General features: G+C 28.5%; 1 protein-coding gene across 1 annotated transcript; it reads left to right on the top strand.

The window, feature by feature from the left end:
- Positions 1-16623: 16623 nt before the first annotated feature.
- Positions 16624-17803, top strand: LOC101509478 (non-specific lipid-transfer protein 4-like). Its single transcript, XM_073366280.1, has 2 exons — positions 16624-16947; positions 17762-17803. The coding sequence occupies exons 1-2, from the start codon at positions 16624-16626 to the stop codon at positions 17801-17803; spliced, it is 366 nt and encodes a 121-aa protein (XP_073222381.1).
- The last annotated feature ends 7806 nt before the right edge of the window (positions 17804-25609 follow it).

Genomic DNA, 25609 nt, shown 5'->3' with positions numbered 1-25609 from the left:
GTACAATCTTTGTCTTAATAGCTCAATTGTTAAAAAGATGTCACATCTAGTTAATTATTTTAAAAAAGATTTTTTTTATTAATTTGTTATAATTTTTGGAACCGTCAAGTTGTACAACTTGCGTCATAAGTAACTCAAAGATTAAAAGATGTCACATCTAATTAATCCATAAATATAAAGATTAGTTTTGTTAACAAATTTTATTTTTATAAAAACGAGTTTAGAACCACCAAATTATACGACTTGTGTCATAATAACTCAAAGATTAAAAAAATGTCTCATCTGTTGAGACAAAATCTCTCTCAATTGGTTTTAATGATAACAAAATTAATTAAAAGATTATGATTGAGTTTAATGACTAATTTTTGCTTTTGAGTGTATTCATATAAGAAAACAGGTTATCATTCATTAAGGAAAAAGAAGAAAATTCTAAGTTAAATGCTAAGTATGAAAATGTCGAGGATGGCCTCACGAGCTGGTGAAACTGCAGTTCTGCATCCTCGCTGATTTGAATTCATTAAACAAATGCATAATAGTATTAAAGAATGAATTATCTGAATTCATTCAACAAAGGCAAAATAGTATTAAAGAATGAATTGTTTGATTCATTCAATAAAGGCAAAATACTATTAAAAAATGATTAAAGAAAGGCATTTGAAGAAAAGTAGCAAGAATGCAAAAGAAAGGTACGAGGAATGATTATATTAGCATGTGCCTATAGTCAACATCTTGAAAAGCATCCCAACACTTTATGAAAGCAACTCATCATGTCATAGGCAAAGGCTACTTGTACTATTATGTGATTTAAAAAGATTATAAAGTCAATCTTCAAAAAGGCAACAACAAACAAGTCCAAAATAATTTGTTCACATGTCTTAAGGCAAGGAAAGAAGAAAAGGACTTCACGTGAAGCCTTCACAAAGTCTTGAAGAAAGGAATGAAAAGGACATCACATGTTCTTACAAAGCATTAAATGGAGGAAAGAGAAAAAGCTCACATGTGAAGCTTTATCAAGGCATTGAAGAAAGGAGAATGAAAATGACTTCACATAATCTTCAAACATTAAAGAAAGGAAAGAGAAAAGGACAGCACATGTCCCCAAGTGTCCAGAAAACAGCTACCTCGTACTTGAACATGGAATGCATATATCCAATGAGCTGAATGGCATTTTCGTAATTATGAAGAAAAATCTTGGCATTTCTCAAATGGATTTTCCAACGGTCATAAAAGGCTTGGCATATGAAATGAACATCACAAGACCTCAATAAATTGCAGCAAACTGATCTTCATCAATACACACAACACACTGAATTAAAAAATATCAAAGATCTTAAAGCTTTCAAGAAGCAACATCCATTATATCTTCATACTTTCTACAAATCCTACATTAGATCTTTGTTAATCTTTTGAGAAAGTATTTAGATTCAATCACTCTCATATCACACTGTAATTTCCACGTGAGTTACACTTGGAAATATTTGAAATCTGATTGTAAGCTTGGTGAAGCTTAAGAATACACAAGTTGTAATCATCCTCTGTCTGAGGTTGATCTGTTTGAACATTAGTGAAATCTCACAAGGGTGAGAGGACTGGAAGTAGCCATCTTTGGGTGAACCAGTATAAAAACAGAGTGTGTCAATCTTTTATTTCTCCTTCACTCTTTAACTCAGTTCGAATCTGAATGTTTTGAAAAACCCATCATCGGGCTTTCCATCCTCTGCAAGAGGATAGTTTTTAAAACACGTGAAAAATATTTTTAAACAGCAAAATCCCTATTCAACCCTCCTTCTAGTGATATTTAGCTACATCACCATCTTCTTTTTATAAAATATTATTTTTAAAATATTTAAAAAAAATTAAGCCTAATATTTAGGGAGTGTAAAATAAAGGGCATACTTGTTAAGGAAAAAAAATATTAATGCTAAAGAAAAGACAAAAAAAAACAAATGAGGTGGGAGCCCAAACATGACTTCAATATAGTTAAGAAAATTTAAAAGAAAACAAAAGGGAACAAACTTATAAACCAAATCAGAAAGAAAAAATAAAGGGAGGTTGCCTAGACACAAGATGAGAGAGGGGAAGCCAAAAAAAGACAGGAGACCAAAAGAAAGAGAAAGAGGAAGAGAGAAAAGCGAAGAAAGAAACAATTGGAGGGAGAGAAGAGGGAAAAGGTGAGTGGGTGGTCAGTAGACCCCACAAATACGAAGTAAGGTCGAGTTTGCAGTGGTCAGAGGCACGTTCCCCGCAATCTTCCTCCTCCCTTTGTTTTTCATTCTCTATTTGTACTCTTCACCGATCGCTGATGAATCTATTGTAAATCTTTGTTCATAATATTTAATTCAACTATAGTCTTTTTTTATTGTTTTTTTCAGCAGAAATCATAGAGTGGTAAGTTTATGTGATTATTACTTTTTTTACATGAATCTATTAAAAAAAAAGGGTTTATTTGAAGATTTGAGTTACGAATTTGATGAAATTTGTATTATATTGAAGAATATAATAAATCTAATGAGTTTTGTTTGAAAATTTTGATGAATTTTTGAATTTATGTAAAGAAAAGGATAATATTGTTGACATTTTAAAACGTAAAAGATCAAATTGTCATTTAAAATTAAAATAAAGGACTAAATCAGAAAAAAATGATAAAAAAACTAAAACGTTAACTGAAATTAAGTTAATGGACCACAAATCATATTTAGCCATATACATATATATATATATATATATATATGGCTAAATATGATCTGTGGTCCATTTGGAATGACGACTTCCTTAAAGAATCCCAAGTTCCAAATGACGACTTCTCACATAGTTATTTTTTTTATTTAAAAATTCAATTTTTTTTAATAATTTTTAATGGATAAAATAAAGGTTTTTTTTTTAAATAACCTCTTTTTGAAAAACACATACCAAATTACCCCATTTGAAAAATATATACCAAAATGCCCCCTTTTATTTTTAGTTATAAGTCGTCATTTGGAATGGCGATTTCCTTAAGGAAGCTCAAGTTTCAAATGGCGACTTTCCACTTGGTTTTTTATTTTTATTTTTAATGGAATTATATATAATTAATTAATATAATTCATAAAAATACATAAAAGTAAATAAATAGAAATTTTAAATTACGAAAAAAAAAATTGTAAACCCAAGTTCCAAATGGGCATTTCTCAAAGGTTTTTTTTTAAAAAAAATTAATTCAATTTTTATTGAAATAACAAAAGTAATATATATATATATATAATTAATATAATTCATAAAAATAGATAAATAGAAATTTTAAACTACGATAAAATTTTAGGAAATTCAAGTTCGAAATGCAGATTTCCCAAATGTTTTTTTTCTTAAAAAAAAATTATTTCAATTTTTATTGAAATAACAAAAGTAATATATACATATATAATCAATATAACTCATAAAAATAGATAAATAGAAATTTTAAATTACGATAAAATTTTAGGAAGTACAAGTTCGAAATGCCGATTTCCCAAAGGTTTTTTTAAGAAAACATTTATTTCAAATTTTTTCAATTTTTATTGATAACAAAAAAATAATATATATATATATATATATATATATATATATAATTATAATTAACATAATCCATAAAAATACATAAATAGAAATTTTAAATTACGATAAAACTCTAAATTACATAATTTATTCATAAAAAACATCACAAATTTTACAAAAATTACGATAATTAATGTCGAATGTGGCCTCCAGTACCACATTGTCGAGGTTTTCTCACACGTATGAGATTTTGACGACGCCTTGGTACATCACGAGTTTGTTGTTGTTCTTCTTCTTCTTCTTGATCTTCGTCTTCTTGTTGTGGAGGATGTCTAGGAGGAAGTGCTGCAGAAGAACTACTTCCACCTTGAGTCCAGTTGGATATTTGATTCAACAGAGTATATGCATTCCCAAAGCTTGGAATTTGAAAGTTTTGTTGACACATATTATTCAGTAACTGGGTAGCGGACTCAGGTTTATTATGACGAGTGTTGAACGTGTTTTACAACAATTCCTCTTTGCTTGATGCAAATGATAGTCGGTGATTGTCTTGTTGATGTGGTTGTTGACTGTTAAAATTAAATTGTTCCCCTGGCGTGAACCCGTAAGATTGATGTGGTGTGTGGGTAAAAGTATGAGGATGTGGTGTTGGTATATAATATTGATTTTGTTGTGTTGTGTTGGGCATTGATTCTTGGAAAAAATGTTGGCTAGATTGTGGTGGAGGTTGGGGGTGAAAAAAATATTGACTAGATTGTGGTGGAGGTTGAGGGTGAAAAAAATGTTGGCTAGATTGTGGTGGAGGTTGGGGTGGAGGTTGAGGTGGATTGGCACGAGGATCAACCAATTGATTTTCTACAGAAATAAAATGTTTAGAATTTTTGCAAAACCAAACCATGTATTCATAACTTGGTTTGAATTCAACATTTTGAGGTTGACCATGAAGAATATGATTCTCTCGTTCATTCCACTCTTTGTTCTCATTTTCGTAGAATAATGCCCAACTATAGTCAACTTGTTTATGCAAATCTACCTTATGATACTTTGTCATGTTCATTGGAGGATGTGGAATTTCTTGAGGTAGTCCAAATTGTAGTTTCACTCTATCAGTTTGATGTATTTCTATTATGTAGAAACAAATTAAATATGTAGATGCATTCCATAGCCAATTGTCTTCTGGATGATCATATGTTAGACGTAGATATGGCCTCCAGATAAACTGATATATAATAAGTTTGTTAGTAATATATGCATAAGAAAAATAAAATAATAGAAATAATGTAATGTTTTAATACATTACATCGTTAACGGTCATGTGATCAAATTTTGATCGATATCTAACGGTATGATAACGAGGTGTATCGCCAAATTTCATACCCTTTCCACTATATCTAAGAAAATAAATTTGAATGTTAGTGAATTAATTGATAGTTTTATAAATATAATATTTAACTTTTTTTTATATATACCTTTTTGCGAATGGAAAATGAGGCTTAAGATTACTTAGTACAAAAAACGACATATGATACCATGCCCACGTTTGAATTAGATGTGAACATCCACCGATCGACATAACACCAGGTTCAGATGCACGACACAATTCTCTATAAAGTGTTGCCAAGCACGCTCAACCCCAACTATATTCTCCTTTCTCTCGCAAATCTCTCAACAAGTGCAACCACATAATATGTACTTATGTTGTGGGATTTTTCAGGCATTAATATGCCGCCAATCAATTCTAAAATGTATGCTCTACAATGTATAATTATTTCTTCATTAGATGATTTTGAATTTAACATTGAAAATGTTTCTCTTTGCCATTTTAATTTTATAAAATTCCTTTTTCTTTGAGATTCCGATGGCATGACTCCTAACAAATCTAAAAAATCATTTGTCCATGATACCATAGTTGATCCAGTTACAGCTTTACCCCCAACACGTAAGCCAAGTAGCAACGCAACATCTTCTAATGTTATGGTACATTCACCCGTTGGAAGATGAAACGTGTGGGTTTCAGGTCTCCATCTTTCAACTAAAGCAGTAATAAGTGAATTGTTTATTTTATAACTTTCTATTTGTGATACATTACCAAACTCGGCTTCATTCAACAATGAAATTATTAAAGAATTTGGTGCAATGTGTTTATGGCTAAGTGATCTTAAATTTTGAGTTGAGTTCTGTAATAAGCAAAGAATAAAAATATATTTGAAGATATTAGAATGAGATGAATCATACTATAGTATAAAATATATTTTAGAATGAAACTTAGTATAAAATATAAAAAAAAAATTAGAAGATATTATAATAGAACTATATTTTAGAATAAAACATATAAAAAAAATATTTTAGAAGATATTATAATAAAACTATATTTTAGAATAAAACTTAGTATAAAAATATAACATAAGTATTGTATTACTTACAAAATTTTGAATGTGGTGCAGCGCTGATTTGTGATTATCATCATTCCCTAACAATGCCATTTAGATGAAATATAAAGACCAAGGAAGAAATATTAATAGTGGAAGAGTGAAAATATAAAGAAGATTTAAGTTGTGAAGAGTGGAAGAGTGAAGAAATATGATCATAGACTTGGCCTATTTATAAACAAGACAATACTTTGAATGATCAATAAAATATTATGCATGGCTTCACAAAACAAGTACTTTGAAAATACACACTTCTGGCAAGGATTAGATTGGACGGAGAAGGCTAGAAGGCTGAACACATTTTTGCAAGTTCCCAACGTGAGAATATGAATATATTCTGATTCCCCTTTAAATCGCCATTTGGAAAGGCGATTTCTCAAAGCTTTTACAAGGTTGCCTTTGTGAATGGCGACTTGCTGCTGGGTGTGTCACGAGCTCGCCATTTGGGATGGCAACTTATCAAAGGGATGTCACGAAGTCGCCTTTGGGAAAGGCGACTTGTAAGGCAGTGCATGCTTGCACGTCTGGGCTATCACAATGGCAATGCAGAAGTGTTGAATTAACACAATGGGATTGGACAAGTGTTGGAAGCATTTTATAGCATTGCATGTATCACAATTGGTTGTCTATAAGTATGATATATTATTTTCATTGCATTTCATCTCAATCTCAATATCTCATTTTCATATCAATGACACCAAAAAATATAGTTTTTTCTAATTTATTACAATGGTGAAATATGTGAAAGACAAGATATTGATATATATTTCAAAAGTGACGAAAAAAAAAGCAATTCGAGTTAATTTTGGATGCAACCTTACCTACTTGAAGAAAAAAATTGAAGCAAAGTTGAGGTTAGAAAATCAAAAGGTGTCTAATATAATTTTTCGACACCATATCTCATTTGGACAAGGCCTAGTTCATTATGAATTGTTAAATCTTGAAGACGACGAAGATGTTGAACTCATGTTTGATGTTCATAAACAGTGGCCACAACTCGGATCTATCGAGTTATATGTCACATTTGAGGATGGTAATCTATTATACAATGTTGGTCAACCATCATCCTCAACCACACCTCACCATGAATACCATTTTGAAACACAAAACACTTATTCTTTTCAAAATTATGAATCTTACCAACCCGAACCATACTTTGACCAAGCCGAAACATCTGAACCTGAACCATATATTCCACTAGGTGATATGGCCGATTTTGATCAACAAGAAATAAGTGAAGAGAGTGAAGAAGAAACATACTTTGAGGAAGACGAGGACGACGAAGATGACAATGACAATGGTGACGATCTAGAGCCAACATACGATCCACCATTCCATATGCGTAATCTAAATTTGGATTATGCTTACCAATCCTCCGAATTTGATATGCCATATAATGAACCACCTCCATTAGATGCATCTCTTGAGACTGGAATGAAGTTTAATAGCAAACCAGATTGTCAACTTGCAATTAAGCATTATCACATAAAACACTCCCTCAATTACCGTGTAGTGAAACCTGATCAATACAGGTATGCAATTAAATGTGTGAATCCACAATGCTTGTTCAAATGCAGAGCTTCGTTAAGTCAAAAAAGTAAGCAATAGGTGATTGGTCGTTTGAAAGGGCCCCACAATTGCGCAAATTCCTCTATGTCACAGGATCATACCAAGCTTGACTCTAACATCATATGCGAAAGCATAAAGTCGCTTTTGAAAGTTGATCCATCAATTAAAGTGAAGGTGATCATTGCACATATTCGGGAACGATACAACTAAACAATCACCTATAGAAAGACATGGATGACAAAGAACAAAGCTATCGAAACAATTTATGGGAACTGGGAAAAGTCTTACAATGACTTTCCAAGGTGGTTGTTGGCTATGCAAAAATTTATTCCAGGAAATATTATGGAAATGGAAGTATCACTTGCATATTCTGATAATACTCTATTACAGGGGTCAACAAATTTCAAACGACTATTCTGGGCTTTCCCTCCGTGCATATCTGGGTTTAAATTTTGTAAATCATTTGTCTTAGTGGATGGAACTTGATTGTACGGAAAGTACAAAGGGACTCTTTTGCTTGTTGTTGCACAAGATGGAAACAAAAATACAATTCCCATTGCTTATGCACTTGTGGAAGGTGAGACAGGGGGTGCTTGGAGCTTTTTTTTGAAAAATCTAAGAAGGTATGTAACACCTCAAGTCGACATTTGTTTGATTTCAGATAGACACGAATACATTAAGAGTACTTATAATAACCCAAATAATGGTTAGCATGATCCTCCGTCAACACATGTGTACTGCATCCGACACATTGCACAAAATTTTATGAGAGAGTTCAAGGACAAGGAACTTCAAAGAAAACTTGTTTGTATGGGTAATGATCTAATTCTTCTTAGTATATTTTCCACTTATCACTTTATCATATTTGATAATTTTTACATCATTTCTAACATGATATACATTAAATGAGCCATCATTCAAGTATTACCGCAATGAAATCAATATGGAAAATCCAGAGGCTTTAAGATGGATCGATAATATCCCTCCAGAATAATGGACTATGGCTTATTCTCAAGGCCGATGGTGGGGATACATGACAACAAACGTTTTCGAATGCATCAACGCAGTGCTCAAGGGTACACGTAATCTCCCAATCACTGCTTTGGTACAATCAACATACTATAGATTGAGAGTTTTATATGCATAAAGGGGACAACAACATCGGACATCATTAACTTCTGATCGAGTATACATAGACGATTGCATGGACAAGATTAAATGTGAAGTTGATAAATCTAATACTCACCAAGTCATGCAATTCGACCGAAATCATTATTCTTTCATGGTGCATGAAACAGTAAACCCAAGAGAGGCGCAACCAATTGGTCATTTTGAAGTCAACCTTCAAAGAAAATGGTGCGATTGTGGAAAATTTCAGGCTAAAAGAAACAAAAACAGAAAGAAAGAAAAATATAGATATCACATACATTTAATCTTATTTTTCTATAATTTGTTAATATATTTTAAGTTTAATTGTAATTTTAGTCTGTCTATTATTATCAATTCACGAAAATGATCCTCTTATTTTAAAAGTCTAGAGTTTTAGTCCCTCTCTCAAATTTTTGAATTAAAAAATATGGATTTGACATATTTTTAATGATGTGATATATAATTATATTATATAGAACCATTTAGATGCATTAATTATTCATATGTCACTAATTAAGTCAAAAATATTTTTTTAAAAAAAACTTAATTGCAGTTTTAGACCCCCTATTTTAGCTGAATCGTGAAAGTAGTCCCCCCATTTTGTTTCTCTCTAGTTTTGGTCCCCCAAACAGAATTTTGGTCCCAAATTTGATGAAATTTCATTTTTTAAAGCCGTACGACGCCATTTATGATCATATATTTCAGGTACAATTGTTGCAAATGAGATATTGAGGCATTGTGTGATTTAAATAAATGCAAAAAAATGAAATTTCATAAAGTTTTGGACCAAAATTCTGATTGGGGGACCAAAACTGGGGAGAAACAAAATGGAGGGACTACTTTCGTGATTCAGCTAAAATAGAGGGACCAAAACTGCAATTAAGCCTATATATATATATATATATATATATATATATATATATATTACTTTTGTTATTTCAATAAAAATTGAATTAATTTTTTTTTTTACAAAAAAACCTTTGAGAAATGCCCATTTGGAACTTGGGTTTATTAATTTTTTTTCGTAATTTAAAATTTCTGTTTATTTATTTTTATGTATTTTTATGTATTTTTATGAATTATATTAATTAATTATATATATAATTCCATTATAAATTAAAAAAATTGAATTTTATTTAAAAAAAGAAACTAAATTGAAAGTCGTCATTTAGAACTTGAGCTTACTTAAGGAAATCGTCATTCCAAATGATGATTTATAACTAAAAATAAAAAGGAGGCATTTTAGTATAATTTTTTTTAAATTGGATAATTTAGTAATTTTTTTAAAAAAAGAGGTTATTAAAAAAAAACCGTATAAATAATGTTTTTCCTTTTATTTTGATAAATACAAACTCAGATGAAATTTAACCCTCAACGATTGTAATAAAAATATATTTTTATTCTTAGACTCTAAGTTTTTAGATTTTTTTTTTATTTAATCCGACAAAATTTGGATATAACACACCCAAAGTATCTCGTCGCACAAATCAATTAATATCATAGGGAAAATTGAGTTTGACACATGTATGGGTTCCTTGTTTATGGTATACATTCTTCTACTTACCATTGCAGGTGTGTTTACTCTTCTAATTTTTGGTAGCATATTTTCGAAAAAAGAAAATTAAGGATCATTCATTTGACTGTGGAGAAGAAGAAGAAAAAGTGGAAAAATTTGATTCAACATTTTAAATTTATAATTTTCACTTCTATATCGTTTTAGAATTTCTTACTAGTATCTATTTTTGGCACTTCTTTTATATTTCTCAACAAATCAATTCTTAAAATGTACCAATAGAAAACAAATATCGTTAGAAAAATTCTTTTAATTTAGCATCCAAAAAACATTATCCATCATTTTATTTACTTAAAAAAATTAATAAAATTGTAACAACCGAAATAAATCATAAAAATGAAATAGAAAGAAAAAAATAAGAGAAATAGACTACTAATTTTATTAAATTAAAAAATAAAATAATTTGAATCCACCAGTTTTTTTAAAACCAAATTGTTGTTGCAGGTATGTGAGAAGCACAAAAGAAGAAGATGTTATATAGTTTGATGTCCAGATTGTGAAGCAAATGGCTCTAAAAGAGAGCTTATGTGATGTACCACAAAAAGTGAGAGAAAATTAGATTTTTTGAAGGAAAGAGAAGAGAACAAATCCTCTTTTTTTTTAGTAGAAAGAGAAATAAAATTGAAAATGAATTGTTTGTATAATTTGTGCAGTAAGAAACAATAAATTGAAAAGGTTGAAACCGTGAGAGACATTGAGAGGGATAAGTTAAAAAACAAATTGTTTGTATCGTAATCAATATCTTTTTTATATATTCATATCATACATCAGTATCTTATACAAATCTCAGAGGTTTTTTTTATTTAATTTTTTTTACACTGTCTCAAAGATATTATTTTTTTTGACGAAATCTCAAAGATATTTCATCAATTGTTATGATTTATATTGGATTATAAATTAATGAATAATAAATATAAAAAATATAAGATAGTATTTATTATTAATAAATATAAAAAATACAAAATAAATTTTTAATATTGGTAATAAAAAATATACGAGACATATATTTATCACTAATAAATTTAACAAAAAAATATGAGAGAAATATTAGTCATTTATATTAGATTATAAATTTGTTAATGATAAATATAAATATATCATGGGATAAATATAAAAATATTATTAGATAAATATTTGTCATCGATAAATATAAAAAACACGAGATAAATATTATCACTAATAAATATAAACATCATGAGACAACTATTTGACTTTGATACGAGAAATATATTTTTCACTTATAGTTTTTTTTTTAAATATACACGGAATAAATATTTATCTTTAATAAATATAAAATAACATGAAATAATTATTTATAACCGATAAATATAAAAAAAGGCAAGACAAATATCTGTCATCAATAAATTTTAAAAATACACAGTATAAATACTTGTCATTGGTAAATATAAAATAAAATATGAGATAAATATTTGTTAGTAATATAAAAAGAAACATTACAAAATATCAAAATATTTATCGAACAAATATTTATCAATGTTATATAAAAAAACACGAGACATATATGTGTCACTAATTAATTTATAAATAAAAAAAACATAGTGATTTCAAAATAAAAATAATTATAATATACTAATTATAGTTTATTATTAAAATCATACACGAGACAAATGTTTGTTGTTAAATAATTGGCTAAAATTAGTGATTTCTTTTTAATATCGTATACATAAAAATGAGAACAATTATAATATACAAACTATAAAAAATATATCATTTACGGGTCAATTATAATGTACTTTAACTCAACCTTTTTCTTGCTTGATGAAAGTTGTTGATGTTGAAACAAAGTTGATATCAAAATATTGGAGAATTGAATCTTGGTTTACGCCCTTAATATCCATTGTCTTATTTTTTTATTTTTTTTTTATTTTATCATCATTATTATGAGACAATTCTAATTTGAAATTTGAGAGAGAATGAGAAAAAACAACATCAAATTGTTCAAGAATCAAAAGAGAAAAAAATAAATCAATTAAAGTTTATATGAAAAATCTTCTCAAGAAAATTTTGAGAAATAAAGTAGTATAATAATCGCTTTTATACCATAATAAAATATGTAAAAAAATAATTGATATCAAACATAAAAAGAAGAAAAATAGAGACACTTTTTGTATTGATCAAATGAAAAAGATTACTATTAATATATATAATGAAATTTATATATCCAAATCAGAACAACTAATCTTTAACTAGAGCAACTAATTTATAATTAACTCCAAACTAAAATAACTAATTTGTAATTAATTTAAGATCTCTAATATAAACCTACTTTAAATAGTAAATTTTTTAATAAGATATAATATTTTTCTTCATTCTATATTATTACAAAATTTATCTTTGACTAAAAATAGTAAAAATCCGCCTTTAAACTATATTTTGAAAGGTTTATATTAAACACGTCACGAAATTATGTTAAATGTGCGAAAAATCCAATGACTTATTATAACTCTACTTTGCCATCTTCGGTCCCAATATTGATTTCTAAGGCCACATGGCCTACTTTATTTGATGGGGTCTCTCTAATATAATCCGATTTAAAGGCAGAGACTTTGTTATTTGAAACTTTTTAATAAAATATTATATTTATTATTATAAAAAAATTTAATCAGAAAGAGTAAAGGTCTGTCTTTAGATATGATTTTAGGTCCATATATATCTAACTCTAGGACACATCAGAAACTTTACTTAACTATTTGATCCAACGCTAATATTGAGCAAGCACTAAATCAAACGGCTGATATTATGCAAAGTTTCAAAGATAATGGACCAACTATAGCATTTAATATGAACACAACTACACCAGAAAAACTTGAAGCTACCTATCACATCGATCCACATTCATTCTGAGAAGAAAGAATGTACCTAGAACTCTTTTCCTTTTTCTGGATAAATCTAGAACTCTTTAATTAATTGTAATGTAAAAAATAATAGTTTCTATTAATATTGCTAAACATTTTTACAAAGTAAAAGTACAAAATGACCCTTAAAAAAATACAAAATCGTTACTGTTTCTATATAAAAAAAAAAGTTTGTTTAAATATACTTTTAATAAAAATATTATTTATTCATTCAAATTAATAATGTATATTAATAATATAATTTCAAAATCATTAAAAATTAAAAAAAAAAATCAAAATTTACGAACAAATTCAAAACCGATATGAAACTAAAGTAAATTTATTGGGGGCAGAGGACTTTCATAACACAAATTAATTTGCAACTAATAATTTGATGCTTTGTCCCCACATATGCCATTAAATGAAAACTTAATACTCCATCATTTATAAAATTATTGTCGCATTTCAACCAGATTAAAAAAATATTATAAATGAAAAAAAATAAGAGTAAAAATTCAACTACTCTTATAAATAATTAGTTGATTTTAATTATTATAAATGGAAAATTAGAAGATAATAAATTGTAACTGATAAATATAATATTAATTATATGATATAATTAATTAAAAAATTAAAATTGTATTAAAAATCATTAAACAATTATTTTAAGATAACTTTTTTACAAGTGCGACAAGTATTATAAAACGGCTGCAGTATAATCTTTTGATTTTTACTACAGTATACATGTATATGTTGCAAAAAGGAAGGGCTTGTTTTGGGAACTAAAACGTTTTCAACTTTTCGGAGAAGTTGTTATTTTTTCTTCTTCTAATTACCATGAAAATAATAAAATGTCTATTTGTTTAGGATTTTTAAAAGTGATTTTGATTTTATATTTTAAAAAATAATTCTATGATTATTTATTTAAAAATAGTAGAAGTTATTTTACACTTATTTGTTATTGATTAAAAAAATAATTTTGACATCAATAATTGAGCTATTCATTATAAAATATTTTAACATGATAAAAATCATATTTTTTTTTAAAATTATTTTTCAAAAATAATTTTTATAAAAAACTTCTCAAAATAGCTATTAATTTTAATTACATTTTGAAATTTCATTATTAAAAAAAAAGTTATAGCAAATATATGAGATATCTAAAATGATAAGATAAACTATTTAATCCAATTTTTCATTTAAAGTTTTTATTTTATAAATTATTTTTAAAAAACGTTATATAAAAGAAAAATACTATAAAAATTATTTTTCAAAAGATCTTAAACAAACAGACTCAATAACTAATGTGTCAAGACAAATTATAAAGATGTACATGTTTTTTATTATGGATAAAAGTTGAAGTTAAAACTTATAATAGGAAAAAAAAAAGTAAAACTATAACACTTTCAAAATATGAAGACATTTAAGAAACATTTATAGTTATGGGTTGTTAATGCAAATTGGGGAAATATAATCATATAATAATGACATAATTAAAGTAACAGAAATATTCATGCTTCTAGATCTGTAGCATTAACAATTAAATGATTGATTGAATATGTAATGAATTGAACTGATCTGTTAGTTTGAACTGCGAAAATCACACAAAATGGGAACCATTTAAAGATGCGAGAAAAAAATTTAATTATGTAAAACTCAATTATTTAAATAAAAAGACGAAGAAGAAAATTTATGTGGATGATTTCGAGCAAAATATTATTTAAATGAAGAACTAAAAAAAAAACAAGTTGAGCTAGTTTTTGAGAAATAAAGGAGTTGCGCTTATATTTTTTATTTTTAATTCTTGGTGTTTTTTTTCTCTCAATATTTATAAAGATTAAAAGTAGACAGTGTATATTTATAAAAACCAATTAAAAGTATGCCAGTCAAGTTATTCTCTTATCTAAATTATTTTGTGATGGATACTAAAACATCGATCTCTAAATAAAAATTTAAGGTACATTTGAGAATTTTGAGAAATTAAAGAGTAGTTGCAGAACTTATATATTTATTTGTATGGGATAAAAAATTACAAATTTAATGAATATTTCAAAGTAAAAGAAATTAATTAACTCCAATGGTTTAGTCTAGCTGTTAAAAGATATATATTAAACATAATAGACATTAATACATAAATAATTTTTTAAGTAGGTTAAAAATGACTTGTTAAGTCGGTTCTGCATCATATTTAAAAACAAACGATTTCAAAAATCATTCGTTGTAGAGAAAAATAATTTTTTTAAGATTCTCAATCCCAAATATATATATATTATCAATCTTAAGTCAATTATTCTAATAACCGCATGAAACAACATTCACATATGTACATAATTGCCACTATCTTAATTATTAATTAATTTATTTAAAAAATGGACTTAAAAATTTACTAAACACAATTCTCACGTATTTAAAACTTGCCATCACCTCATCTATTTAATTAATTCATTTAAAAAACCGACTTTAATATATAGCTTCCGTCTCATTTGTTAATAGGTGGTGGCGTATAAGCTATTTAACACTCTCTATTAAAAACTCTATTTAGTATTAGTGAGATTTTTGGTTCGATATCTATTGGTGAGTAGGGGTGAGAATATGCCAGACTTTGAAAGGACTGAGTCTGACCTACAATTAATTTTTTCGGCCTAAGCATGGTGTACGACCTATCATAGTCTTTTTATTCGGCCTGGCCTGACCTTTATAAAAGTCTAGTCTGACCTAAAAGCCTATTTAAAAGCATTATTAACATTAAAATATTTAAATGTTATATTTTATATATCTATATATATTAAACAAAAAATGATTTTTCTAACAAAATATTTTTTAAAAAATCTAAACCAAACATCATTTAAACCTTAAAAAATGATTTTTGGTTTTAAATAATAGATTTTTCCTGAAACAAATGCACAAATTATTATCTCTCAAGCAAATCTGAAATGAACTACTGAGTAATTGTCTAATAGAACAACTACCGAATATAGAACGATTACTAAATATGGAACAACAATTGAGTGATTGTCTAATTGATATACTTTAAAATAGAAAATAATATTATTAATAAATAATAATAAAAAATAACATTAATAAATAATAAAATATATATAGGCCGACCTGTCAGGCATAATAGACTTTTTTATAAGCATGAGTCTGACCTATTTAAATAAATAGGTTTTAAAAATAGCTAGAACCTAGCATTTTTATTAAATAGATCAGACAATAAGTAGGTCAGACCATATGCTTCTGACGGGCAGCCTAGCCTATTCCTATCTCTATTGGTGAGAGACAAATAAAAATTTATTCGAAACTGTTTAATGAACTATAAGAATTTTTCTATCTTCGAAAATCTTCCTTTCACCATAAATTTTATTATAAAATAAATTATTTTGTGGGGCAAACCGTCCTAGCCTAGTAATATCAAATTAATTATCACCCATGTTTCTTCACGCCTTTAATCCTCTTCTATTTAAATCCCACACATTTCCACATTCATAGTCACAAAGAAAAACAAAAAACCATCACAAATACAAATATTAGAAAAGCAATGGCTTATGTAAAGGTAATTACATGCATGGCTATGATGATATGCATGATGTTGATAAGTTCACCAATGGTAGTGAATGCAATATCATGCTCAGAAGTGATAGGTGAAATAGACCCATGTTTGGAATACTTGAATGGTCGTTACTCAGCACCATCAAGAGAGTGTTGTGAAGGAGTGAAGAACCTAAGTCATATAGCACACACAACTAGTGCTCGTAGAGCTACTTGTGAATGTTTGAAATCTGCTGCTTATTCTATTTCAGATTTGAACAGACATCATGCTGACGCACTTGCTAGGAGGTGTGGTGTTAAGCTCCACTACAGAGTCAGCACCTCCATCGATTGCAACCGGTACGTTTTACCGATCTTTTGACTCTTTCACTTTTTTAACTCTTAATTCAAAATTTATTTTGTCTTTGAAAAATTATAAATAAGTTAACTGCAACAATTAAAATTTTGGTTTTGATATATATATATATATATACACATGTCTGATTTTAATTTGTTACGGGTAGAGCTGCCAATTTAACAACCTCCCTAATTATTGGCTCCAACCCATATGTTGGAATGGTCAATTTTTTTTTTATAATTTAAAAGGCCCACTAAAACTTAGTGGACCAATAGGTTCACGTTTTCAAAAAAGAAATTGATTTTGTTTTTGAAAAACAAATTTGACAATTTGTTTAATTCTTTTCGATTTTTTCACTGATAAAAAAATTTTGATTTTTTTTTGATAAAAAATTATTTACAATTTCTTTTCAAATTTTTTTTATTTGAGATAAAAAGTCAATTTTTTTCGAGAATTATTTATTTATTTTTTTCACAAAATTTTTTGAGAAAAAATTAAGTTTCGAAAATTTTTCAAGAAAAAATCTCAAAATTAACAAAATATTGGGGGCCTACCCCTCCGAGCCCCTTCTCTTAACTCCATGAAATAATAAACCAAAATTTAAAAAAATTTATTTTAATAGAGACCTAATATTAAGAATTTAATAAATAAAAAATTAAGAGGATAGGAGTTGCGGGTTTTTTGACAACTCTAGTTACAGGTAACGTATACAATCTTTTTAAAATGAACTATTTTTAATATAGAGAGAATATGAAACTAATGAGTTTTATTTGTTGGTAATACTTTGCAGCATCAGAGGTTGAAGAGGAAGCCGCAGAGTCAAAAAACTTGAAACTATTATAGAACCATTAAAGCATATTGAAAGTATAAGAATAAAAATAAAGGAATTTCACTTTTTTTATTTATAAAAGAAGCAAATGTTAGAGTGTAAAGGGCTTCACTTGTATGCCCTCTTCCTCATCCTTGTTTTATATTGTGTATTGATTACATTGTTTGATTTACATAATACAAATATTGTAATTTGATTTGCTTTTATTAGTTGTGTGATTTATCATGTGTGAATTTCTGTACTTGATTTTATAAATAAAAGAGTGATTTATTTATACCTTATCTGATAAGTAAATAACATTTTTCGACGACATAAAAAAGTATTACATAATTTTGACTAATAAGTAAATGAGTATTAAAAAAAGAGTATTTCTAATATTTTTTAAGATTTTCTTTTTCAAAATAATTTATAGAGATGAAAAAATATTTTTAACTCTAATAATTATATATAAAGTATGCTTAGGGTCGAATCAACAAGTGTAGAGACCGAAAACAATTTATGTAATAAAACATTTTAACATAAAATAAAAATTACATAAAGATTTACAAAAATAAATAGAAATAAAGTCAAGTTTTGCTGAGGTCGAGAATCAACAATACTTAAACAGAAAACACTTTTATGGCTATTATTTACTCCTTTGACGACATAGAAATGGCCAATAAAACTGTTAGCATTAATTATTTTATTGGTCATTGTATCCAATGTTGCTGAAGGTTTTCACAACAGTTTTAATGAATGTTGGTAAATATCCATTTTGTTGTGTTTAAAACAAAGAGTTTTTAATTGCAATTTTAATGGCCACTATATGTGAATTTTTGCAATCCCAACTCCATTTATTTGCCGCATTTGAGTCCGAGAAGTTTTTGATGACAATTACTATTGCCACTAAAAGTTATTCCTACTATGTAAATCCACTATTTATCATATAATTCACTGTTATCTAAAAATACAATACATACAAATGCTCCAAATACACTATGCATACAAATGCTTCAAATACACTATGAAGCTTACACAATACCTTATGTGTATTCAAAACAACATTCCAATCATAGAAATATCAACAAAGGGATTCAATATTTCATTGAAAGGGTGTAAAATTACTTCTAACTGATCAATAGTTTTGTCAAACTTTGCCTTGGCATTGGCTTGGACAAAATGTAAATATATTAAACGATAGTAAGCAATGGAATATAACAAACAACTACTGCTTAAATTATTATTGTTACCTTGTGCTTCATATTTAATTAAATCTATCATTATATATTATTAATCCCTGATCTAATCAATGGTACCAAAATTTAGACATAAGTTAATAAATTGAATGAAAAATTTATAAATCACAAAAATATTTGGAAGTATACCAACATCACAATCAATCAATAATGCACAAACACATCTTTACAACGAACTAAGTTACATATGAGATAAACACATCGTAAGATCAACTAATCAATTTGAGAACTTAAGAATCATAATTACTATATGCTTTTGCCAACAACCAACTCGAAGGAGTTATTTTTATTTGATCAATAACTCCAATGCAATATGCCACATGACCTTAAGAAGTGATTCTATTGCGTAGTAACCATAAACAACTAATGTATTTGAATCATTTTTACTTTGTACACCGAAAGATATATCTATCTTGCAAAAAGTTTTAATTCCTTAATGATGTCAAACCATACTAAATCCTAACCAATTATATATTGCTACCAAAACTCTAAAAGAAAAGCGAGCAAGAAAAGACAACGTGACTACAATTATAAAAATAAAATAAAATATTTTATTTTTATTTTTTTTATAATATATTTAAAATATATATTTTTTATATATATTTTTATTTAAAAATATATTATTAAAAAATATTTTTAAAATATAGTTTTATATTTTGTAGTAAAAATATAAATATATATTTTTTTATAATATTTTTATAGTTTTAAATTATTTTTTTTAAATTTTTTGATATATCCATACAGTGATGTTTACATGTCAAAACTCTTTCAAATATAGTTTTATATTTTACGGTGACCGGTGAGTGGTTATTTACAAAGATAATTCAACACTTAAATCAATTTTTTATATTTACAAAGATAGTTTTATATTTTTAAGTTAATTTTTTTTAAAATAAAAAAAATATTATACTTTTTTATTAATTAAATTTTTTTTTTTGATTTTATCTTTTCAAACGTGGGATATATCCATACAGTGATATATACATGTCAAAACTCTTTTTCAAATATAGTTTTATATTTTGCGGTGACCTGTGAGTGGTTATTTACAAAGATAATTCAACACTTAAATCAATTTTTTATATATACAAATATAGTTTTATATTTTTTTAAATAAAAAAAATTAAAAAAAATAATATTATTTTTTTTTAATCTGTTATTTACGAAGATAATTCAACACTTAAATCAATTTTTATATTTTTAATTATATTTTTATATTTTTATATTTTTTATATTTTTTATATTTACAAAAATAGTTTTATATTTTCAAGTTAATTTTTTTAACTTAAAACAAGTTAAAAAGAGTATATTATTATACACTATTCATAAATAAGAAATGCTACAAATAAAAATATGTCACCAAAATTACAATTAAACGACAAGAGTTCTAACAAAACTATTTGTTATTAAAATTTCAATGACTAATAATACTTCAATTAACTAATGATTGAATACTTTAGTTACTCAACCTAGTTTTGTAAAATATTGACAGCTTTTTGGTGGAATTTTGATATCAAATGAGATGGTGGATGAGGCACACACAAAAAAGAAGAGAGAAGATCATGTTAAAAAAAACATACAATTATGTGCAATGAAATTATTTATAGGATGTGATGATTAAAATGAATTTTTTAGCTAAATGGAGAAGGTGGAAAATACAAGTAAATTCCGACAATAAGTTTGTTAAGACAAACTCTCAAATTAAAATTTTGATGAAAATGAACAAAGGTTAATTAAGAACGTTAATTATGATTCTAAAATGTTATGTTAATTTAACTTGTGCTTTTTGAGTGAATTAATTCAAAGATAGGAATCAAGCAAAACAAGAAATCAATTAAAACTGAACAGATAAAGAAAAGAGAACATTCTGGACAAAACGGAGAATGTTCTCCAGGATTAAGACTAATCATCGCAGCCTCAAGATCAATCAATCTCCATTAGTTCAAAGAAGATTATGCCTATAAATTTCATGCTAATGTTATCAGTACTTGACAATGATCAAGTAGGATCCATTCAAATCAAAGAAAGCATTTGAATCTCTAAGATAAAAGGTAATGAATTAAGCAAGTTAAAACAACTCTGAACCTTCTCCAGCTTATATGTCAAGAAAATGAATCAATCTTGATCTGTACAAGACATCCAAATTAATCAGGAAGTCATCCAGAATGACCAAGACTGAATCTCCAGATTGATCATCAATCTCCAAAAAGTTCAAAGACTAACACTCCAATTTGATTATCAATCTCCACAATTCTGCAGAAGTTCATCATCTTTCTCCAAAATGTTTAGACTGAATCAAATCTCTAGATCGAAGCAAATTCATCAACAAATATATCTGAAGTATAAAGGATCATTAAACATAAGAGAAATATGATCAAGAGGGAAGAAAAAGCCCAGTCAAATAGATTTCATAAAGTGTTGAAATGATGGAATATTTTTATTTTTATATATTGGTTTCGGTCAAAATTGACATAGTACTACCAACAACTCTTTTGACCATTATTAATTGCTCCAAATTGCTTATAAAAGAAAGACCAATGCTATGGGAAATCGCCGAAGTTCAAGTGCTATCAATACTCACAAATCATTCACATTCACATACTTGAAATTCTCATTTTCTCAAGAAAGATTCAGTTCTGATTATACTTTGTTATTATTGTATTGAATTCTTTGTAAAGAATCGAATCTCAGACAAGATTTGAGACATCTCAGATTCTATCAAAACAATCTCATCATTATTATAAAACTCAAACTATAAGAGTTTAGTATAATTTGAATAGATTGTAAGAAATGCTATCAAGGTTGATAGATGATGTGATTAAATCTCTTTCTGGGTGGAAAGAAATAGAACTTGTAACAGATCAAGGTTGTGACACCCTAAACCCCAAAATAACATTTATAATAATATATATACTAAATTATTTGAAGAAAACTTGCAGCGAATAAAGAAAATCTGTTAAAGAGAATAAAAAATTTAATATCTAATTTAGGATATCACATTTCTCTAAATACACATGTAACAATTCAACTTTGTTCCTCAATTAAAACAGTGGAATATCAATGAACTTGATTTAACTAGAATTTCTTGATTTCATTCCCAAGACTTACTTGTACTAAGTTTTCATATAAAAATTCATTTGTAATAACATAAGTAAAATACACATTTCAACTCTTAATTCCCAGTATCACCTATCAGAGCGGGGTTTCTCCTAAACTTGAACTTCGAGACTCATTAACCTGTAATGACTACGATTTCGCAAACGCACGGCCAAGCCAGTCAAACACAAACAACGAAGGAGGTGAGTTTTGAAATCATGTTGATAGTATAATATATATAAGAGGAACACGCAATTAATCATCAATAAACCGTATTATTACACAAACATTCTTCAAAGAAAAACATCACATTGTATAGTCAAAATCAAGGAAAATCAATACACTTCACTATAACATCAAATCATCGCAGAAATTATTGTCACACATAATACATATTAATCACAACAAAACAATCACAAGAAAATGCAATGTTATACATGAGCTTAGACCCTACTTCACAATGTGGTACTTTAAGACCCATAATTTTAAAGTACCATTTATGTATTTTTGGTGTATTTTGGATTTTGGCTCGGAGGCTTTTAAGCCAAAGTTAATTATATTTTGGAGTTTTATAATCAAAAAGATATTTTGATGCCAACTAGAATTTCTCGTCGATAAATAAATTGAAATTAACTGCGGTAAATACTTTACGGTTAATTTAAGGCGTTTCGGGTGAAACGGTAATTTAATAAATATCTAGATTTTGAGATATTTGTTAAGTTATATTTATTATATTTATATATGTTTGTTTGGAGGGAAAAAGAAAGGAAAACTAGAAGGAAGGAAAAGGAAAAGAAAAGAATATATAAAGGAAGGAAGGAAAAAGGAAGAAAGGAAAAACAAAGGAAAGAAAAAGAAAGGAAGGAAAATTTCAAAACTCCATCTTCTTCCTCTCTGTTTTAAGTTAAATGGGTATTAAAAATGGGGAATCTTTTAATATCTGCATTTGCTTAACGATTGTTGTGAATGGAGTCTGTGTATGCTCATGCATTTCATTGGTAAATTGTGTTGACCCGTGATAGGTGACACCTCGGTAAACTGTACTGACCCGTGATAGGTGGTACATTTACGATTTATATTTTTGGTGAATTGTGCTGACCCGTGATAGGTGGCACCTTGGTAAATTGTACGGACCCGTGATAGGTTGTACGTTTGCGATTTATATTTTAGTAAATCGTGTTGACCCGTGATAGGTGACACCTCGGTAAACTGTACTGACCCGTGATAGGTGGTACATTTACGATTTATATTTTTGGTGAATTGTGCTGACCCGTGATAGGTGGCACCTTGGTAAATTGTACGGACCCGTGATAGGTTGTACGTTTGCGATTTATATTTTAGTAAATCGTGTTGACCCGTGATAGGTGACACCATGGTAACTGTACTGACCCGTGATAGGTGGTACATTTACGATTTCCGCTTTTTCTTTTAGTAAATCGTGTTGACCCGTGATAGGTGACACCATGGTAACTGTACTGACCCGTGATAGGTGGTACATTTACGATTTCCGCTTTTTCTTTTAGTAAATCGTGTTGACCCGTGATAGGTGACACCATGGTAACTGTACTGACCCGTGATAGGTGGTACATTTACGATTTCCGCTTTTTCTTTTAGTAAATCGTGTTGACCCGTGATAGGTGACACCATGGTAACTGTACTGACCCGTGATAGGTGGTACATTTACGATTTCCGCTTTTTCTTTTAGTAAATCGTGTTGACCCGTGATAGGTGACACCTCGGTAGACTGTACTGACCCGTGATAGGTGGTACATTTACGATTTCCGCTTTTTCTTTTAGTAAATCGTGTTGACCCGTGATAGGTGACACCTCGGTAAACTGTACTGACCCGTGATAGGTGGTACGTTTATGATTTACGCATTTTAGTAAATCGTGCTGACCCGTGATAGGTGGCACCTCGGTAATTGGTACTTTGGCCTGCGATAGGCGGTACAATTATGATTTACGGCCCTTCGAGGAGGGTTTTGGTTTGGAATTCCGAGTCCATGCATTTTGGCATATACGCATTGCATTAGGGTGCTTGGCACGCGAGTCGTACTTGATTTGAGTGTATGATTGAGTGATTTGAATTTTGATTTATCGTAGTAATTGCGTTGAAAATGCTAAGTGTTATGTGTTGATTATTGTGTGTAAGTAAGATGGTTATCGAGATCCCAATTGCCGTGGTAATCGCGTAGAAATTGCTAAGTGTTAAGTGGTGAACTTGATTAGGAATGACTTAGGTTAATTCATGAATTTTTGGAAAACTGATCAGGGAAATCGATTTCCCAATCGATTGGATGGGTAAACAGGGACTTGGCCAATTCACAAATCGATTAGCCAATCGATTTCGAAATCAATTTTCAAAGGAATCAGTTAAGAAATCGATTGCCCAATCGATTAGGCCTTAAGTCAGGGGCTCAGGAACCAATCAATCGATTTACCAATCGATTGAATTCAGCCCAGGATTCTGTTTTCATTAAGAATCTCAATCGATTGCTAAATCGATTGATTCAGCCCAGGATTCTGTTTTCATTAAAAACCTTTACCCCAATCGATTGGCTTAGTGAAAATCCTCAGTTTGAGTTAGATGATTGATTTCTCATTAATTTATCCATGTCTTGATTGGTTATGTGTTAATTATGAGATTGAGAACTTCATTTTACTTTCATTTTTAGTTGGCAAGGCATTGTATGAACTTTTCGCATATTGGAAATCCTGTTAAGGTGCATGCTTAGTTGAAAAGTTATTTTGGGCATTTAAAAACTTAATTGCTATGTGTTAACTGTTATTTTCTGGTTGGTGACCCTTTACAATTATTGTGGAAATCTGGGCTTTGCCCTCAGATGAGAGTCAGGACGGTCCTACCGGTTCGTACCCTACGGACGGGAATGGAGATGGGAACGCGTGATTGCAGTTACATTAGGAGGATCTCACGGGGCGCGTGGAGATACTCAGGGTGTATAGCTTTTTGGTAGGATGATCAGATTAGGATGATGTATAGGAACTAGGTGTCCTTCTTTTTGGATTGGAGTATTTTTAGTTTGGAAAACTGTATTTATACTAATATTGTCAGTTTAACTTCTCATTCGAATGGGTTCCATGTACCATTTGATGTTGTGTAAATGTTTTGGATTTATAATTGGAGAAACTTTTCCGCTGCTTGTAAATTATAATGACTCAATTATTTATCCAAAGGCATTTCTTTATCTGTTTCTCCGTTTTAGTTTAATCACTTTTGAAAAAAAAAATACTCTCGCTAAGAAAACGGGGTGTTACAGGTACCATTCTAACTCTGAAGTACTTGGTTAGGAGACTTGATACTATGCCACCATCCAGGTGGGCGGACAATTCAAATTGGCCTTGTCCTCATAGATCCCCTCAACTCAACCCGAGACACATATACATGACAGTCGAGGTAAACGTGTGTTGTGTGGTAGCTCCCGACATTTGGAGTGCGACCTCCAAGTCACCTAGGAATTCC

This window comes from Cicer arietinum, chromosome 3 (assembly GCF_000331145.2).
Source record: "Cicer arietinum cultivar CDC Frontier isolate Library 1 chromosome 3, Cicar.CDCFrontier_v2.0, whole genome shotgun sequence".
NCBI classification, from domain to species: Eukaryota; Viridiplantae; Streptophyta; class Magnoliopsida; order Fabales; family Fabaceae; genus Cicer; species Cicer arietinum.
The sequence above is the reverse complement of the archived record's forward strand: the minus strand, read 5'-3'. Positions and strand labels throughout refer to the sequence as shown.